This window comes from Salmo salar, unplaced genomic scaffold (assembly GCF_965601325.2).
Source record: "Salmo salar unplaced genomic scaffold, fSalSal1 ptg000686l, whole genome shotgun sequence".
Classification (NCBI taxonomy): domain Eukaryota; kingdom Metazoa; phylum Chordata; class Actinopteri; order Salmoniformes; family Salmonidae; genus Salmo; species Salmo salar.
The window spans coordinates 615,908-637,082 of record NW_027675463.1 but is presented as its reverse complement, the minus strand read 5'-3'; the positions used below and the strand labels follow the sequence as shown (position 1 = coordinate 637,082).

General features: G+C 39.7%; 1 protein-coding gene across 1 annotated transcript; it reads right to left on the bottom strand.

The window, feature by feature from the left end:
- Window positions 1-8,196: 8,196 nt before the first annotated feature.
- LOC145877093 (uncharacterized) lies at window positions 8,197-12,275 on the bottom strand. Its single transcript, XM_082972391.1, has 2 exons — window positions 12,221-12,275; window positions 8,197-10,232 (listed from the first exon to the last, which is right to left on the bottom strand). Exons 1-2 carry the CDS (start codon window positions 12,273-12,275, stop codon window positions 9,244-9,246), a joined length of 1,044 nt encoding a protein of 347 aa, XP_082828517.1. The 3' UTR covers window positions 8,197-9,243.
- Window positions 12,276-21,175: the final 8,900 nt, after the last annotated feature.

Genomic DNA, 21,175 nt, shown 5'->3' with positions numbered 1-21,175 from the left:
TTTCGCAACAAAGCCTCCTTCACTCACGCTGCCAAACATACCCTCGTAAAACTGACTATCCTACCGATCCTTGACTTCTGCGATGTCATATTCAAAATAGCCTCCAACACTCTACTCAGCAAGCTGGATGCAGTCCATCACAGTGCCATCCGTTTTGTCACTAAAGCCCCATATACTACCCACCACTGCGACCTGTACGCTCTCGTCGGCTGGCCCTCGCTACATATTCGTTGCCAAACCCACTGGCTCCAGGTCATCTATAAGTCTTTGCTAGGCCGCCTTCACTCACTGGTCACCATAGCAACACCCACCCATAGCACGCGCTCCAGGAGGTATATCTCACTGGTCATCCCCAAAGCCAACACCTACATTGGCCGCCTTTCCTTCCTGTTCTCTGCTGCCAATGACTGGAACGAATTGCAAAAATCGCTGAAGTTGGAGACTTATATCTCCCTCACTAACTTTAAGCATCAGCTATCTGAGCAGCTTACCGATCGCTGCAGCTGTACACAGCCCATCTGTAAATAGCCCATCCAACTACCTACCTCATCCCCATGTTTTTATTTACTTTTTTTGCTCTTTTGCACACCGGTATTTCTACTTGTATATCATCATCTGCACATCTATCACTCCAGTGTTAATTTGTTAAATTGTTATTACTCTGCTACTATGGCCTATTTATTGCCGTGCCTCCTTACTCCATTTGCACACACTGTATATAGATTTTTCTGTTGTGTTATTGACTGTTTGTTTGTTTATCCCACTTGTAACTCTGTGTTGTTTGTGTCGCACTGCTTTGCTTTATCTTGGCCAGGTCACAGTTGTAAATGAGAACTTGTTCTTAACTGGCCTACCTGGTTAAATAAAGGTAAAAAAAATATATATATATATATATATATATATATATATGTAACTTTATTGACAACACCCAAATGGATACTGTCATTAATGTGGTTCTTCAATAATTAATAATTACACATAATTCTTAATACTGTAGCTGTTTAGTTAGTCACATGTTCAACTATCATCAGCTGATCCAGGAAATCATTTTCTGAATGACAGTGACAGTAACATGACAAACATCACGACATGCAACAACAACCAAAGTGCTTCTTCATTCATTACTCTGGTAAAGACAGTTATGCCGTGCTCCACGTTGGATCCAACATTCCTACTTTGGTCATAATGTGTAGAGAACTGTTCCTTGATGGATAGGCTTTTGTACAACACACACAGAGATATTTTCCTATATTTGTTGTTAGGTGAAGTTATGGGTCCTACAGTAGATCTATGTTATTGTTAGGTGAAGTTATGGGTCCTACAGTAGGTCTATGTTGTTGTTAGGTGAAGTTATGGGTCCAACAGTAGGTCTATGTTATTGTTAGGTGAAGTTATGGGTCCAACAGTAGGTCTATGTTATTGTTAGGTGAAGTTATGGGCCAATTTGGCAAACAGTGTACAAACCCTCATTGTCACCTTGATGGAAAAGCCAAAGAGCATTTTACTGGTTGAAGTGTTTTTTAAGTATAAAGCGGTTGACTTGCAACAATAACACAAACATATTAAGCAGGAGATTCAAATGAGCCTTACAATTATAATCCAAAGTAGTGTGAAATGAACTCATAAGCAACCTGGAAATGGAGGTTACTCCCCTGAGTTTTCCCCCATTCACATTCAGAATACATTGTGAAAAAATAAAATCTTTGCTCACCATTTTTGCTCCAGGCAGATATACTACATCCATAACTATCGGTTTCCTCATTACCAGATATACTACATCCATAACTAGTGGTTTCCTCATTACCAGATATACTACATCCATAACTAGTGGTTTCCTCATTAGCAGATATACTACATCCATAACTAGTGGTTTCCTCATTACCAGATATACTACATCCATAACTAGTGGTTTCCTCATTACCAGATATACTACATCCATAACTAGTGGTTTCCTCATTACCAGATATACTACATCCATAACTAGTGGTTTCCTCATTAGCAGATATACTACATCCATAACTAGTGGTTTCCTCATTACCAGATATACTACATCCATAACTAGTGGTTTCCTCATTACCAGATATACTACATCCATAACTATCGGTTTCCTCATTAGCAGGGAGGAGTTTCTACAATCAAATTGCCCTCGTGCCGCAATTTTATTAAACACAGAAAGGGGCCTATATTGGAGACCAAAAGTCGTCTGGCACACTGCTTAGAGTTTCAACAACATGAATTACTTATTTCTAGCCTACAATCATCGATGTTACTACTAATGTGAAAACAAGATAAAATATGACTATTCTTGCTCATTTTAAGACATTTGTCCAGCAATTTTAACGATTTCTACTGTTGTGGGCCTTTAATCATCTATCTGACTTTGTTGTTCACACAGGAGAGAGACTTGACTATCGTGGATCCTCTGGGGAGCCTCAGCAACATCATGATGCTGACGAGGCAGAGAAGAGTCTCTCCAGATCAGAACACCTCAATAAACACCTGCAGACATCCACAGGGAAGAGAACTCACTGCTGCTCTGACTGTGGGAAGAGATTCACCTCATCAGGCATTAAAATTCATCAGAAAATCCACACAGGAGAGAAACGTTATAGCTGTGATCAATGTGGGAAGCGTTTTTGTCAATCTGGACAGCTGACAGTGCACCAGAGAACACACACAGGAGAGAAACCTTATAGCTGTGGTCAATGTGGGAAGAGTTTTGGTCAATCTGGACATCTGACAGTACACAAGAGAACACACACAGGCGAGAAATCTTATAGCTGTGGTCAATGTGACAAGAGATACACTGATAAAAGATCTCTGATCAAACATCAGAAAATACATGGAGTTGTTTCATGATATCAATGAAATAATGTCACAATGTAGAATGTTTTAACATTGTAGTAGGAGTATTTTAGTGATGTCACAATGTAGAATGTTTTAACATTGTAGAAGGAGTATTTTAATGATGTCACAATGTAGAACCCTAAACGTTTGTCCCCTGTTCTATTGATTTCAACATGATATGGATATTAGCCTCAGGGGGAAAATCCAGGCTCTGAAATGGAAGAGTACTATTTATGAGATTTAACAAAAAGTGACTAACAAAAAAAGAGCTGTGTTACACTTACCACGTTGGTGACCCACTGGAATCAAAATGCAACACTTCAAAATGTATCTGGCTGTTTTCTACAAATTGTCCTCTAACCAGGGATGTACACATTATTCCCAGATTCCGTGTGGTTTTTGAGCTGTTCGTTTTAACAGGACGTGCAACTTCATCTCCCTCCTGTCACACAAATGATTTTAGCATGATATCGATGAATAAGTGTTGTGTTCCTTTGTTTAGCGACCCCTACATTGTTTGGTGGTAAGCAAACTTGTCCAAAAGAAATGTAGGACATATTTGTTGTCTTAAGGGGGAAGGTGTTACAGGCTTTGGTTTTTCCATTTATGTTTTGAAGTTGGACTTTAGCAGGTATAGCTCGTCAGCACGTCTAGCCCGTTAGCCCGTCTAGCTCGTTAGCCCGTCTAGCTCGTTAGCACGTCTAGCCCGTTAGCTCGTCTAGCTCGTTAGCACGTAGGACGCACTGATTGGTGTCACCTCGTTAGTCAGTATGTGTTACACCTGTGCTGGCTTGTCCATCTCGTTAGTGGGAAGGTGTTTCACCTGAGCTGGTCCAGGTTCTATTTAAGAGTGTCTGGCCCAGTGCTCCAGTTGTCTTGATACATGTGGAGAGTCAACACCTTTAGTTGCTCCACCTTTTTGGTTTACTTCCTGTCTTTAAGTTTGGTGTGGGTTTTTCTTTTGTTTTCCTCTTCTTGGGCAGATTTAGTGGGTCTCATGGTGGGTGTCTTTTATGTCCCAGTTGTTGTTACTAGTCAACTTTCAGTGGACACTGAGAGCAAAACTGCAAGATTATGTTATAATACTTTTATTGCATCAAATGGTTGTTTTATGCAACAGAATAGAGGGTTCTTAGAACTATTGTGTCTGTGTGTTCTACTGAGGATGGGCCTCTGGGAGAAACACTGTCAGGAGATTTACAATGTCTTTTGGGTGATAAAACCTAAAGACACTGCATTCCAGAGCATGAGTTAATGTTTCTGTTCTATATGGTACCAGGGAGAGATGACCTCAGGGCCAGACCCTGGTCTCTACACAAAGAGTACTGTTTTTACAGCAGATACTGTCTGCTGAGAATTATAAGTATCTTTCATACAAGTCTTAACCTTGTGACCCGTTCTATACATCTGTAGTTGTTCATGTAGGTTGAAAGGGGTGTATCTTGGCTGTAAAAGACCTTTGTACTTTTGTCCACTCAATTGATTGACTTTATATGTGTACGTTGTATTGACCTGCTCCCTTATAAGTGAATAAAGATTTAGTTTAAGAATAACTCTGACTTGTGTGATAAGTTTGTCTCCTCAATTGATATTAAAACCTGTTGGGGATAGGGGGCAGTATTTGCACAGCCGGATAAAAAAACGTACCCGATTTAATCTGGTTAATACTCCTGCCCAGTAACTAGAATATGCATATAATTAGTAGATTTGGATAGAAAACACTAAAGTTTCTAAAACTGTTTGAATGGTGTGGAACAGGAAATGGAAATCTGATTTGTGGAATCACTTTCAAGCCTTTGCCATTGAAACACACAGGGACTTATTAATCATTTAGCACTTCCTAAGGCTTCCACTAGATGTCAACAGTCTTTACAAAGTGGTTTGAGTCTTCTATGGTAGAAACTGACCCAAAGAGAGGCTTGGGAAGTTGGTCACGGGGAGGGCCATTACTACTATGACGCGGGCGCCCATGGGAACCCTTTTGTTCCGAAACGTTTAGTAAGACAATGCAATCGTCCGCCTTGAATATTATTGAAGCTCTGGTTGAAAAAGGCCCTAAAGATTTATGTTATACAACGTTTGACATGTTTGAACGAACGTAAATATATATTTTTTGCACATTCATGACGACAAGTCCCGCGCGCTTCAGTACATTATGAGTAGCCTTCGGAACGCGCTAAGAAGAAGGAACTATTGGGATATAAATGATTAACTTTTTCGAACAAAACTACATTTGTTGTGGACCTGGGAATCCTGGAAGTGCCTTCTGATGAAGATAATCAAAGGTAACGGAATATTTACAATAGTATATTTGATTTTAGATGGCTCCAAGATGGCGCTAACATGTATCGCCTAGCCTATTTTTCTGAGCATACCACGTCGTTTATTGCAAAGTGTGATTTCCCAGTAAAATTATTTTTAAATCTGGCAATGCGGTTGCATTCACGAGATGTTAATCTATAATTCTTTGAATGACAATATTACATTTTAACAATGTTTTCGAATAGTAATTTTGTAAATTGTAGCTCTCATTCACCGGAAGCATTTGAGGGAAAATATTTTCTGAACGTCACGCGCCGATGTAAAATGCTGTTTTTATATATAAATATGAACTTTATCGAACAAAAAATGCATGTATTGTGTAACATGATGTTCTAGGAGTGTCATCTGATGAAGATTGTCAAAGGTTAGTCCTGCATTTAGCTGTGTTTTGGGTATTTGTGATGCATGCTAGTTGCTTTGAAAATGGCAGTGTGATTTGTTTTTGGCAGGGTACTCTCCTAACATAATCTAATGTTTTGCTTTTGCTGTAAAGCCTTTTTGAAATCGGACATCGTGGTTCGATTCAGGAGAGGTGTATCTATAAAATGGTGTAAAATAGTCATATGTTTGAGAAATTGAAGTTATAGCATATATTTGTATTTCGCGCAATGCGATTCCACTGGCTGTTGACTAGGGTGGGACGCAAGCGTCCCACGTTCCCAGACAGGTTAAAGAAATGAACCACCACATTTGGCGATGGGGATGTGAATCTTCACTTGGTGACTGACGACCTGGGTAAATTACCTGGCTCCTGATGACCTGGGTAAATGGTGCACGAGGGATCCCTCAAACTTGGGATCTCAGGGAGACAGCACGTCTGGAACGGAGCAAATGGACCCACCTTTGATCTGAGAGGCAGCGAGCTGAGTGGATACCATCAGTATAGTATATATAGTGGATACCATCAGTATAGTATATATAGTGGATACCATCAGTATAGTATATATAGCGGATACCATCAGTATAGTGTATATATAGCGGATACCATCAGTATAGTATATATAGCGGATACCATCAGTATAGTATATATAGCGGATACCATCAGTATAGTATATATAGCGGATACCATCAATATAGTATATATAGTGGATACCATCAGTATAGTATATATAGTGGATACCATCAGTATAGTATATATAGTCGATACCATCAGTATAGTATATATAGTGGATACCATCAGTATAGTATATTTATATACCACATCTTGAACGTAGTTTAAAAAAAGAGGTGAGTGAAACACGCAAAGTGGAGTTTTTAGAAAAGCCTCGTAGGCTCTGAGTGTGTATTCCTGTGTGGAGGTGTAAACAGGGCCCAGTCAGGAGGCTCTGAGTGTGTATTCCTGTGTGGAGGTGTAAACAGGGCCCAGTCAGGAGGCTCTGAGTGTGTATTCCTGTGTGGAGGTGTAAACAGGGCCCAGTCAGGAGGCTCTGAGTGTGTATTCCTGTGTGGAGGTGTAAACAGGGCCCAGTCAGTAGGCTCTGAGTGTGTATTCCTGTGTGGAGGTGTAAACAGGGCCCAGTCAGGAGGCTCTGAGTGTGTATTCCTGTGTGGAGGTGTAAACAGGGCCCAGTCAGGAGGCTCTGAGTGTGTATTCCTGTGTGGAGGTGTAAACAGGGCCCAGTCAGGAGGCTCTGAGTGTGTATTCCTGTGTGGAGGTGTAAACAGGGCCCAGTCAGTAGGCTCTGAGGCTGTCAGCTATCTATGAACTGGATGAAAACTAGAATCTGTGTTTACTAGTTAAGACCATTTATGGTATAGTATAAGATAGTACGGTGCACCTGTAATTTTTTTAAACCTGGACACCATTTTAGAAGTATTGAAAGATGTAAATGTATGAGTTGCATTATCCTAGGAACTAACCATGACATAGAAATGTGGAAATATTCCTGCAGGTTAAAATATTGTTGAAAAACAACTAATTGATTAGGTATGTTTGGGAATAGCATTGTGTGACTGTGGAAATGAGTCTTAAACCTGTTAGGGCTACCCCCCCACTTCTCTTAATTTCCGCCTGAAGACATACCCAAATCTAACTGTCTGTAGCTCAGGCCCAGTAGCAAGGATATGCATTTTCTTGGTTTCATTTGAAAGGAAACACTCTGAAGTTTGTGGAAATGTGAATTGAATGTAGGAGAATATAACACAATAGATCTGGTAGAAGAAAATACAAGGAAACAAACATACGTTTTCTGGTTTCTATTGTTGTTGCACCATCTTTCAACTGAAAAGGAACAGCCAAACATTCAGATAGGATGCTGGGGATAATTTCTATGCAGAATGTAAGAGGGCAACAGTATCTGAGAAAAGTTTGCTCACCACCAAAAGAAAACAACTTCCATTTCACATAATCAACTACAATGCTTCACCTTCACCAATATAAACATGGTGTCTACTGGCTTTCAACAATTAAAAATAAGAAGAAAACACGTATTTCTAAATAATAATATACAATCGTACTATTTTTTTCTCCTTTTTCTGTCTATAGAATCCTAAAACTCACTAGCTTCTAGAACTCTCCTCTTCCTAAAACTCACTAGCTTCTAGAACTCTCGTCTTCCTAAAACTCACTAGCTTCTAGAACTCTCGTCTTCCTAAAACTCACTAGCTTCTAGAACTCTCGTCCCCTTGGAACGAGCCCAAACAAAAATCATCTCAAATACGGAAAAACATGCCGTATAACAAAACTCAAATCAAATTGTACTGCGCCGAATACAACAGACCTAACAGTGAAATGCTGACTTACGAGCCCCTAACCAACAGTGCAGTTTCAAAAAAATACAGAAAAGAATAAGAGATAAAACTCATCTCCAACACGGAAAAACGTGTCAAAATAATATGTGATCCATGGTAACGCTTTGGCTAAACGAACAACACAAAACCTTTTGACTGCCAACCCCAGAGACAATCAGCAACCGAGTTGTCCTTACCACGGACATGTCTGATTTCAAGAGGAAACTCCTGCAATATCCATAGTAACTTTCCACCTCACTGCAGAGCTTCTCTCCCTTTTCAGGGTTCACTAGATAGGCATGTTGTTGGATCGGGGCCCAGTCCCCAATGTCATGCTCTAGTACATTTGGGTTGGCACATCTGAGAATGAACCCTGATATTCTAAAAACAGGGCAACAATGTCAATATAATTGTACCAAAAAAATTGTCAGTTGGTTGCATAAATAAATATCATTACTAAATGTTACATGAAATGAAAATATGAAATAGCCCCAATGTCAAAACACAGTTTTAACGTGTCCAAATCAATAACCAATATGCAGAAACAGTTTGGGATAAATTGAAAACCTAAACATAAAATGTGCTACATACACAAACATCAGCCATAATAATCATATAACTTGTATTTTTTTTTAAACAAGCACCTTGTTTTGACAAGTAGCAATAAATCACTGATAATCAATTAGGGGGGAAATCAGGTTGTACGTGATGTTGAAACTAACAACTAAACAAAACACATGGAAATGGGAGATATATTTTACCTCACTGGTTAGAGGACAACCTGCAGAAGACAGTCAGCTACAGTTTGGAGTGATGCATTTAAATTTAGGGGTCGCTAAACAAAGGAACACAACACTTATTTGTCATAACTCATCGATATCATGCTAAAATCATTTGTGTGACAGAAGGGAGATGAGGTTGCACGTCCTGTTAAAACTAACAGCTCAAAAACCACACGGAATCTGGGAATAATGTGTACATCCCTGGTTAGAGGACAATTTGTAGAAAACAGCTTGCTACATTTTGAAGTGGTGCATTTTGATTCCAGTGGGTCACCAACGTGGTAAGTGTAACAACTTTTTTGTTAGTAACTTTTTATTAAATCTCATAAATAGTAACTCTTTCAATTCAGAGCCTGGATTTTCCCCCTGAGGATAATATCCATATCATGTTGAAATCAATAGAACAGGGGACAAACGTTTAGGGTTCTACATTGGGACATCATTAAAATACTCCTTCTACAATGTTAAAACATTCTACATTGTGACATTAGTTCATTGATATCATGAAACAACTCCTTCATGTAAGTAGTTTCTGACATTTGATCAGAGATCTTTTATCAGATTATCTCTGGTCACAGCTATGAGGGTTCTCTCCTGTGTGTGTTCTCTGGTGTTTAGTCAGACCCCCAGACTCAGTAAAACTCTTCCCACACTGATCACAGCTATATGGTTTCTCTCCTGTGTGTGTTCTCTGGTGCACTGTCAGATGGCCAGATTGAACAAAACTCTTCCCACATTGACCACAGCTATAAGGTTTCTCTCCTGTGTGTGTTCTCTGGTGTAGCGTCAGAGTGCTAGATGCAGCAAAACTCTTTCCACATTGATCACAGCTATAAGGTTTATCTCCTGTGTGTGTTCTCTGGTGTAATGTCAGATGGCCAGATTGAACAAAACTCTTCCCACATTGACCACAGCCATAAGGTTTCTCTCCTGTGTGTGTTCTCTGGTGTAGATTCAGATTGGTAGATGCAGCAAAACTCTTCCCACATTGATCACAGCTATAGGGTTTCTCTCCTGTGTGTATTCTCTGGTGCACAGTCAGTTCTCCAGATCGACCAAAACTCTTCCCACATTGATCACAGCTATAAGATTTCTCTCCTGTGTGTGTTATCTTGTGTTGAGTCAGAATGTTAGATGTAATAAAACTCTTCCCACATTCATCACAGCTATAAGGTTTCTCTCCTGTGTGTGTTCTCTGGTGTTTAGTCAGACCCCCAGACTCAGTAAAACTCTTCTCACACTGATCACAGCTATACGGTTTCTCTCCTGTGTGTGTTCTCTGGTGTGATGTCAGATTGCCAGATTGAACAAAACTCTTCCCACATTGATCACAGCTAAAAGGTTTCTCTCCTGTGTGTGTTCTCTGATGAATTTTAATGCCTGATGAGGTGAATCTCTTCCCACAGTCAGAGCAGCAGTGAGTTCTCTTCCCTGTGGATCTCTGCGGGTGTTTATTGAGGTGTTCTGATCTGGAGAGACTCTTCTCTGCCTCGTCAGCATCATGAGGTTGTTGAGGGTCCCCAGAGGATCCACGATAGTCCCATATCTCTCCTGTGTGAACGGCAAAGTCAGACAGATGGTTAAAGGCCCACAACAGCAGAAATCCATTGTTTATTTGAGGTAAAAGGTCCTACCCATGAAGTTGTACAACAATTGACGTCTGTTCAATTATTTGACAATTAAGACAGTCAACTTAGCAACAATCATGTTTTCACATTAGTAGTAACTAGAAATAAGTTATTCATGTTGTTGAAACTCTAAGCAGTGTGCCAGACGACTTTTGGTCTCCAATATAGGCCCCTTTCTGTGTTTGCTAAAATTGCAGCACGAGGGCGATGCACACACAATCTGGTTGTAGAAACTCCTCCCTGCTAATGAGGAAACCACTAGTTATGGATGTAGTATATCTAGTAATGAGGAAACCACTAGTTATGGATGTAGTATATCTGGTAATGAGGAAACCACTAGTTATGGATGTAGTATATCTGGTAAGGAGGAAACCACTAGTTGTGGATGTAGTATATCTGGTAATGAGGAAACCACTAGTTATGGATGTAGTATATCTGGTAAGGAGGAAACCACTAGTTATGGATGTAGTATATCTGCTAATGAGGAAACCACTAGTTATGGATGTAGTATATCTGCCTGGAGCAAAAATGGTGAGCTAAGATTTTAGTTTTTCACAATGTATTCTGAATATTACAGCGCAAGATCAGGAGTGCTACTCAAGGAAACTCACATTAAGCTCTGTGTCTATTCACTACTTCACCACCATGGGGGAAAACTCAGGGGAGTTCTCATAGGCTGACAGCAAAAATAGCCTCCATTTCCAGGTTGCTTATGAGTGCATTTCACATTACTTTTGGATTATAACTGTAAGGCTCGTTTGAATCTCCTGCTTAATATGTTTGTGTTATTGTCGCAAATCAACTAATTTATACTTAAAAAACACTTCAACCAGTAAAATGCTCTTTGGCTAGCTTTAACATCAGCCTGACAATGAGGGTTTGTACATTTGCATCTAGACGTTCCGCTAGCGGAACGCCTCACTAATATCCAACGGTAGAGCGTGGCGCGGAATACAAAAACCTTAAAAATGCTATAACTTCAATTTCTCAAACATATGACTATTTTACACCATTTGAAAGATAAGACTAAGTATCTCTGTATCCAAACGAACTAACGAGACCCTACAGTAAATCAAGCAGACAATAACACATTATAAACATCAATTTGTTAGGGATGTTGGATCCAACATGGAGCACGGCATAACTGTCTTTACCAGAGTAATGAATGAAGAAGCACTTTGGTTGTTGTTGCATGTCGTGATGTTTGTCATGTGACTGTCATTCAGAAAATGATTTCCTGGATCAGCTGATGATAGTTGAACATGTGACTGGAACTAAACAGCTACAGTATTAAGAATTATGTGTTATTATTGAAGAACCACGTTAATGACAGTATCCATTTGGGTGTTGTCAATAAAGTTAAGATGACTCTTGGTTAGAACCATTGGATTTAGCAAACTCTGAAATGATTTAGGATTTCTGTGCCCATGAAAACTGTTTTCCCAGCGTAATATAAGGAGACACTAAATGTTACGTAATTAGAGAGCATTTCAGAGATCTGAATACAAAAAACTGTCTGACAGCAAGATCCAGTATTTAAGTTGAAGTTCATCATATGACAAGCTTAATGTTATGACTATAACTACTGTTCCCTGAAGGAGGGAAACTAGGTACAACATACAATTAAATCCTCATGTTATGACTATAACTACTGTTCCCTGAAGGAGGAAAACTAGGTACAACATACTATTAAATCCACATGTTATGACTATAACTACTGTTCCCTGAAGGAGGGAAACTAGGTACAACATACTATTAAATCCTCATGTTATGACTATAACTACTGTTCCCTGAAGGAGGAAAACTAGGTACAACATACTATTAAATCCGTGCCTCTCTGGAAGCCCCGCCTTCCACAGGTGATGAGCGTGAGGCTCGGATTTATTCCTTAAATTTAATACCGCTCTTCACCGACCCAGGAAAGGGCAGCGCCAAACACGTGTTGCACCTCGTTTCCCTCCTTCATGGAAGAGTAATTATAATCAAAGTTACACTCCCTTTCAGTCGGTCAACTTCGGTACAACATACTATGGGAAAATACAATCATTCCCCATGCCGACCCAATCGGATACTAAATGAAACGACCCCTGGCAGACCACCCAGACCTTACCCCGCAGTTTTGTCAATTTATTAATTGTCTTTTGTTTGAAACTCCTGTCAATGTTGAGTAAGGACGGGCACCTGATTACACATATAGAAGTAGGATTAATCTACCTGGCCTGTACACAAATGTAGGCCTATAAATGTGCCCATTTGGGGATGTCTGATAGTATTTCAACCTGGTCGAGAATAATTTTTATTTTATTAACCTCTTACATCTAGACGTTCCGCTAGCGGAACACCTGCTCCAATATCCAATGATAGGCGTGGCGCGAATTACAAATTCCTCAAAAATACAAAAACTTCAATTTTTCAAACATATGACTATTTCACAGCATTTTAAAGATAAGACTCTCCTTTATCTAACCACACTGTCCGATTTCAAAAAGGCTTTACAGCGAAAGAAAAACATTAGATTATGTCAGCAGAGTACCAAGCCAGAAATAATCAGACACCCATTTTTCAAGCTAGCATATAATGTTACAAAAACCCAGAAGACAGCTAAATGCAGCACTAACCTTTGATGATCTTCATCAGATGACACACCTAGGACATTATGTTATACAATACATGCATGTTTTGTTCAATTAAGTTCATATTTATATCAAAAAACAGCTTTTTACATTAGCATGTGACGTTCAGAACTAGCATACCCCCCGCAAACTTCCGGGGAATTTGCTAACAATTTACTAAATTACTCACGATAAATGTTCACAAAAAGCATAACAATTATTTTAAGAATTATAGATACATAACTCCTCTATTCACTCGATATGTCCGATTTTAAAATAGCTTTTTGGTGAAAGCACATTTTGCAATATTCTAAGTACATAGCCCAGGCATCACGGGCTAGCTATTTAGACACCCGGCAAGTTTAGCACTCACCAATATCAGATTTACTATTATAAAAGTTTGTTTACCTTTTGTTGTCTTCGTCAGAATGCACTCCCAGGACTGCTACTTCAATAACAAATGTTGGTTTGGTCCAAAATAATCCATCGTTATATCCGAATAGCGGCGTTTTGTTCGTGCGTCCCAGACACTATCCGAATGGTAAAGAAGGGTCGCACGCATGGCGCAATTCGTGACAAAAAAAATCTAAATATTCCATTACCGTACTTCGAAGCATGTCAACCGCTGTTTAAAATCCATTTTTATGCCATTTTTCTCGTAAAAAAGAGATAATATTCCGACCGGGAATGTCCATTTAGCTAAACAGAGGAATGAAAACAAACCTTTCGGTCGACGCGGGCACGAGCCTGAGTCTCACAGTACTGTAACCAGCCACTACCCAAACGCGCTACTTTGTTTCAGCCAGAGCCTGCAAAGCCACGATTCCGCTTTTTGCCGCCTTCTGAGAACCTATGGCAGCCGTAGGAAGTGTCACGGGACAGCTAAGATCCTCACTCTTCAATAAACAGAGACAAGAAGAACGACACCTTGTCAGACAGGCCAGTTCCTGCATGAAATCTTCTCAGGTTTTTGCCTGCCATATGAGTTCTGTTATACTCACAGACACCATTCAAACAGTTTTAGAAACTTTAGGGTGTTTTCTATCCAAAGCCAATAATTATATGCATATTCTAGTTACTGGGCAGGATTAGTAACCAGATTAAATCGGGTACGTTTTTTATCCAGCCGTGAAAATACTGCCCCCTAGCCATAACAGGTTAATACACGTGGGTGGTGTTTATATATGGAAAAATACACATTCGAAATTTTCAACCAATCGATTGGTAGAAACAAAATTAGACTCTTGGTTGGCCAAGATTTATTTTAGTTGGGGACAGCACTAGAAGATGATTTTGGGGCTCCCGAGTGGTGCATTTCAGTGCTTGAGGCGTCACTACAGACCCTGGTTCGAATCCTGGCTGTATCCCAACCGGCCGTGATTGGGAGTCCCATAGGGAGACGCACAATTGGCCAAGCGTCGTCCGTCATTGTAAAAAATAATTTGTTCTTAACTGACTTGTCTAGTTAAATAAAGGTTACATTTGAAAAATATAATAAAACATAGAGCATTCAGAAAGTTCAGACCCCTTCCCCTTTTCCACATTTTGTTAAATTACAGCTTTATTCAAATGTTTAATGCCCATCCAAGAGACTGTCGACCAATCATGTTCACATTGTCATGCTGTGACACGCAGTTCCTAAAATACATGTTATAAACTAAGCTAATTGTCCCAAAATCCCTTTTAAAAAGTCAGGGTACGAGTGAGAAACCGTCAAGGCACCAACTTTGAGAAGGTTCTAAAACAAAGGTTTCAAACCAATTCATGAATGTTATTGAAACATATAAATGTTATTGAATCTAGGTATGTTTCACCATTAATGTAATTGAATCTATGTATACAGTTGAAGTCGGAAGTTTACATACACATTAGCCAAATACATTTAAACTCAGTTTCTCACAATTCCTAACATTTAATCCGAGTGGAAATTCTTCCCTGTCTTAGGTCAAGTAGGATCACCACTTTATTTTAAGAATGTGAAATGTCAGAATAATAGTAGAGAGAATGATTTATTTTAGCTTTTATTTCGTTCATCACATTCCCAGTGGGTCAGAAGTTTACATACACTCAATTAGCATTTGGTTGTATTGCCTTTAAATTGTTTAACTTGGGTCAAACGTTTTGGGTAGCCTCCCACAAGCATCCCACAATAAGTTGGGTGAATTTTGGCCCATTCCTCCTGACAGAGTTGGTGTAACTGAGTCAGGTTTGTAGGTCTCTTTGCTCGTACACGCTTTTTCAGATCTGCCCACAAATGTTCTATAGGATTGAGGTCAGGGCTTTGTGATGGCCATTCCAATACATTGTTGTCCTTCAGCCATTTTGCCACAACTTTGGAAGTATGCTTGGGGTCATTGTCCATATGGAAGACTCACTTGCAACCAAGCTTTAACTTCCTGACGGATGTCTTGAGATATTGCTTCAATATATCGACATACTTTTCCTTCCTCATGACGCCATCTATTTTGTGAACTGCACTAGTCCCTATTGCAGCAAAGCATCCCCACAATATGATGCTGCCACCCCTGTGCTTCACAGTTGGGATGGTGTTCTTCGGCTTGCAAGCCTCCCCCTTTTCCCTCCAAACATAACGATGGTCATTATGGCCAAACAGTTCTATTTTTGTATAATCAGACCAGATGACATTTTTTCAAAATGTACGATCTTTGTCCCCATGTGCAGTTGCAAACCGTAGTCTGGCTTTTTTTTATGGCAGTTTTGGAGCAGTGGCTTCTTCCTTGCTGAGCGGCCTTTCAGATATAGGACTTGTTTTACTTTGGATATAGATACTTTTGTACCTGTTTCCTCCAGCATCTTCACAAGGTCCTTTGCTGTTGTTCTGGGATTGATTTGCTCTTTTCGCACCAAAGAACGTTAATCTCTAGGAGACAGAACGCGTCTCTATCCTGAGCGGTATGACAGCCGCGTGGTCCCATGGTGTTTATACTTGCGTACTATTGTTTGTACAGATGAACGTGGTACCTTCAGGCGTTTGGAAATTGCTCCCAAGGATGAACCAGACTGAGGTCTTGGCTGATTTCTTTTGATATTCCCATGATGTCAAGCAAAGAGGCACCGAGTTTGAAGGTATGCCTTGAAACACATCCACAGGTACACCTCCAATTGACTCAAATTATGTCAATTAGCCTATCAGAAGCTTCTAAAGCCATGGCATAATTCTCTGGAATTCTCCAAGCTGTTTAAAGGCACAGTCAACTTAGTGTATGTAAACTTCAAACCCACTGGAATTGTGATACAGTGAATTATAAGTGAAATAATCTGTCTGTAAACAACTGTTGAAAAAATGTGTTGTGTCATGCACAAAGTAGATGTCCTAACCGACTTGCCAAAATTACAGTTAGTTAACAAGAAATGTGTGGAGTGGTTGAAAAACGAGTTTTAATGACGCCAACATAAGTGTATGTAAACTTCCAATTTGACAACAATTTGACCCCCACAGCAAATCTTAACTGCCAATTATAGAATATACTATATAGCCTTGAAATCAGGTTAAAACTATAATTTTGACCTCATGGGTGGCCAGTCCTTGTATTTATAGTGTAGTCAATTCAGGGGGTAGCCCTGAGCTGGACTCAAACCTGGGTCCAGCAACTGTCAAGCCAACATCTTATAACTGTTACGCCAAGATGTCTGAACTTCTTGAAGAGGTCGCTAGGTTTTGGATTAAGGTTGCTACAATAGCTTTCTCTATGAATTTGAGAGTGGTTACACTTCTCCTTCCCCCATCCCTCAGCTGTTTACCAAACCAAGACTCTGGACAGCCATTTTGTTTCTGTTTAAATCCTAGGTTGCCCCTTTAAACAAGCCACACAACAATCAATCAACCAATATGCAGTTGAAACAATAACAAAGTTGTAATTCCATCACTGTCTTGGTAATAAGATGATGATGGGGCTGGAGAAATGTAACTAATTTCAAATTCATAGACAGACCTATGGATGCAAGGACAAACCATCCATGATGTCAACATTATAGTTTTAACTATGTTGAGGCTATACAGTGTTGGTTTACATTTCTAAACATTGGAGTAAAAAAAAACGTATTAGGGGTTCTGATGGGGTACAACAGTTGAACTAAGCTCATGAGGCATGTGTTATATTCTTCAAGAATCAATGGTTATAAATAAATAATTATAAAGTCTAAATATGGATGTAGCTATTGCATATTTCCCCTTTAACACCACACATCAGTTCAACAACTGCAGAGTTTGTGCCTCTGTTTTTAAGACAGTACTTACTAGTGTTAATCAGGGAACGGTTTCTCAAAACCATCTTATTGCTAAGTTCACCGTTAGAACCATTGGATGCCTTAAGATGCGTTTGGGAAACCGGGCCCAGATATCCAGTTTCCTCCTCTTCTTCTTCCTCCTCCTTTTTCGATGTGACAGTGATCTCCTCCTCCTCCTCTTTCACTCCAAAAACGACATCCTCCTCTTTCTCATCCTCCTCTTCTTTTACTGTAACATCCTCCTCGTCTTTCACTCTGAACGCGTCTTCTTCTTCTTTCACTGTAACAGCCTCACCCTCTACTTCTTGTTTTTGTATTGTAACAGCCTCCTCTTCCTCCTCCTCTTTCACAAGAGTTTCTTTCTCCGTCCAGCAGACCTCCTCTTCTTTAACAGGAGGAGAGTAGCTTAGTAAACTCATGGTCGGAGATGTTAGCTAGTTAGCATTAGCGACTAGCTTAGTTCTAAGCTAACTTAGCAAACCAGCTAGCTGACAAACAACGTAAATATAGAATTAAATGGGCCAACACGTACATACGACATAAGTGTGTTTAATACACAGCGACTAATATACACCAAAACAGTGTAAAGAGCGTGAATGTTGTAGCTATGTTTGCTAGAAAGCTACCGAGGTGTCTGACTAGCTGTTGTTGTTGAAGGAGCGTCCCGTCCACTAGATTATACGTCACACTGGCAGCATCGCCTGAACCTAAAAGACGCACATCGCCATCTGCTGACTGGAGGGCAACGCAGTTGAGGAACCAAACGTTTATTTTTCATTTATTTCAGGAAAGTTTAATATTATATTAAGTCGTTCAAAGAGAAGCATGTGTTGATTGATTCGTGTTTAATGAGTGAGAATATAAAACAAACTTTACACCCACTACATATTTTCATTGAACCATACTTCTGACATGGATCATTTTGACCCGAGGCATATCTTTTATCATAGCCAAAATGTGGTTTATTCAATTCTTCCAATTTTTCATGACTTTGTCAATCAACTGGTTGTTAATAAATCTAAATCATGGTTTAGTGTTTCTGTATCAATATGGACTTTTAACAAATTCAAATCCTTTGGAGTCATTTTGACCCCAGACAAAAGCACCTTTGATAAATAGGATGTTAATTTCAAATAAAAATCACATTTTATTGGTCACATACACTTGGTAAGCAGATATTATTGCGGGTGTATTGAAATGCTTGTGTTTCTAACTCCAACAGTGCAGTAATATCTAACAAGTAATATTTAACAATTTCACAACATATACCCAATACACACATATCTAAGTATTTGAATCTAAGTTTCTCTGTAGACATGATCCATCCCACCAGAGGGTGGAGGGGCACCTGTATCAGTGTTTTTGACCAGATAGACAACTGCAGACACACAGTATAGTGCCTCCCATTTACTCTCCTAAGATTGGACTTTTCTATACCACGTATCACGTGACTGTGTACAAAACTGCCATTGGTAGAAAACTCTGCCAGTGGTAGACAACTCTGCCAGTGATATACAGTGCATTCGTAAAGTATTCAGACCCCTTCACTTTTCCACATTTTGTTACATTACAGCCTTATTCTAAAATTTAATAATTTTTTCCCCTCATCAATCTACACACAATACCCCATAATGACATCACAATACCCCATAATGACATCACAATACCCCATAATGACAAACCAAAAACAGTTTTTTTTTTAAAACATTTTTTCAAATGTATTTTCTTGAGTATTCAGACCCTTTGCTATGAGACTCAGAATTGAGCTCAGATGCATCCTGTTTCCATTGATTATCCTTGAGATGTTTCTACAACTTGATTGGAGTCCACCTGCGGTAAATTCAATTGATTAGACATGATTTGGAAAGGCACACACCTGTCTATGTAAGGTCCCACAGTTTACAGTGCATGTCAGAGCAAAAACCAAGCCATGAGGTCAAAGGAATTGTCCATAGAGCTCTGAGACAGGAATGTGTCGAGAAACAGATCTGGGGAAAGGAGCCAAAAACTTTCTTCAGCATTGAAGGTCCCCAAGAACACAGTGGCCTCCATCATTCTTAAATGGAAGAAGTTTGGAACCACCAAGACTCTTCCTAGAGCTGGCTGCCTGGACAAACTGAGCAATCTGGGGAGAAGGGTCTTGGTCAAGGAGGTGAACAAGAACCCGATGTTCACTCTGACAGAGCTCCAGAGTTACTCTCTGGAGAAGGGAGAACCTTCCAGAACGACAACCATCTCTGCAGCACTCCAGCAATCAGGCCTTAATGTAGCAATGATTAAATTGTCAAAATGTATTTCAATGGACAATTCAGTGAACTGTTCTGTGAAAGGTGTTGGCTAGAGATGACATGCAGGAGCTCGCAGGGATTTGTAGTCTTGCATGTCGTCTACTTTGATGCCAATTAGCATTTTAGATTCCAAGAGTAAAGAGACACAAATATATTGATAAAGTATTTGTATTTATTATGGATTCCCATTAGTTCCTGCCAAGTTAGGTCAGGGAGCGTGCCAGCCTGCCTGAACCGCCCCTGAATTAACAGGTATAAATGATGGATTATGAACTAACAGGTATAAATGATGGGTTATGAATTAACAGGTATAAATGATGGGTTATGAACTAACAGGTATAAATGATGGGTTATGAATTAACAGGTATAAATGATGGGTTATGAATTAACAGGTATAAATGATGGGTTATGAACTAACAGGTATAAATGATGGGTTATGAATTAACAGGTATAAATGATGGGTTATGAACTAACAGGTATAAATGATGGGTTATGAATTAACAGGTATAAATGATGGGTTATGAATTAACAGGTATAAATGATGGGTTATGAACTAACAGGTATAAATGATGGGTTATGAATTAACAGGTATAAATGATGGGTTATGAACTAACAGGTATAAATGATGGGTTATGAATTAACAGGTATAAATGATGGGTTATGAATTAACAGGTATAAATGATGGGTTATGAACTAACAGGTATATATGATGGGTTATGAATTAACACATCCCCTGCGAGCCCAGGCATTTCAATACATTCAGGATTTCTTACGGTCCATGTGCAATGTATATGGTTATCTCTGTCTCTCTCTCCATCTCTTCTTTAACAAGCAGCCATGTTGTTGTCATTCCACTAGGGACCTGTTTTCAGCATTTTAAGTCTCCAGTCAATAACCGGTGTACTGGGATTATCCCTGTACACCCTTTACACATGTACTGTACTGGAATAATCCCTCTACACCCTTTACACATGTACTGCACTGGGATTATCCCTCAACACCCTTTACACATGTACTGCACTGGGATTATCCCTCTACACCATTTACACATGTACTGCACTGGAATTATCCCTTTACACCCTTTACACATGTACTGCACTGGGATTATCCCTCAACACCCTTTACACATGTACTGCACTGGGATTATCCCTCAACACCCTTTACACATGTACTGCACTGGAATTATCCCTCAACACCCTTTACACATGTACTGCACTGGAATTATCCCTTTACACCCTTTACACATGTACTGTACTGTGATTATCCCTCTACACCCTTTACACATGTACTGCACTGGGATTATCCCTTTACACCCTTTACACATGTACTGCACTGGAATTATCCCTTTACACCCTTTACACATGTACTGCACTGGGATTATCCCTCAACACCCTTTACACATGTACTGCACTGGAATTATCCCTCTACACCCTCTACACATGTACTGTACTGGGATTATCCCTCTACACCCTTTACACATGTACTGCACTGGAATTATCCCTCTACACCCTTTACACATGTACTGTACTGGAAATATCCCTCAACACCCTTTACACATGTACTGCACTGGGATTATCCCTCAACACCCTTTACACATGTACTGCACTGGGATTATCCCTCTACACATGTACTGCACTGGAATTATCCCTCTACACCCTTTACACATGTACTGTACTGGAAATATCCCTCAACACCCTTTACACATGTACTGCACTGGA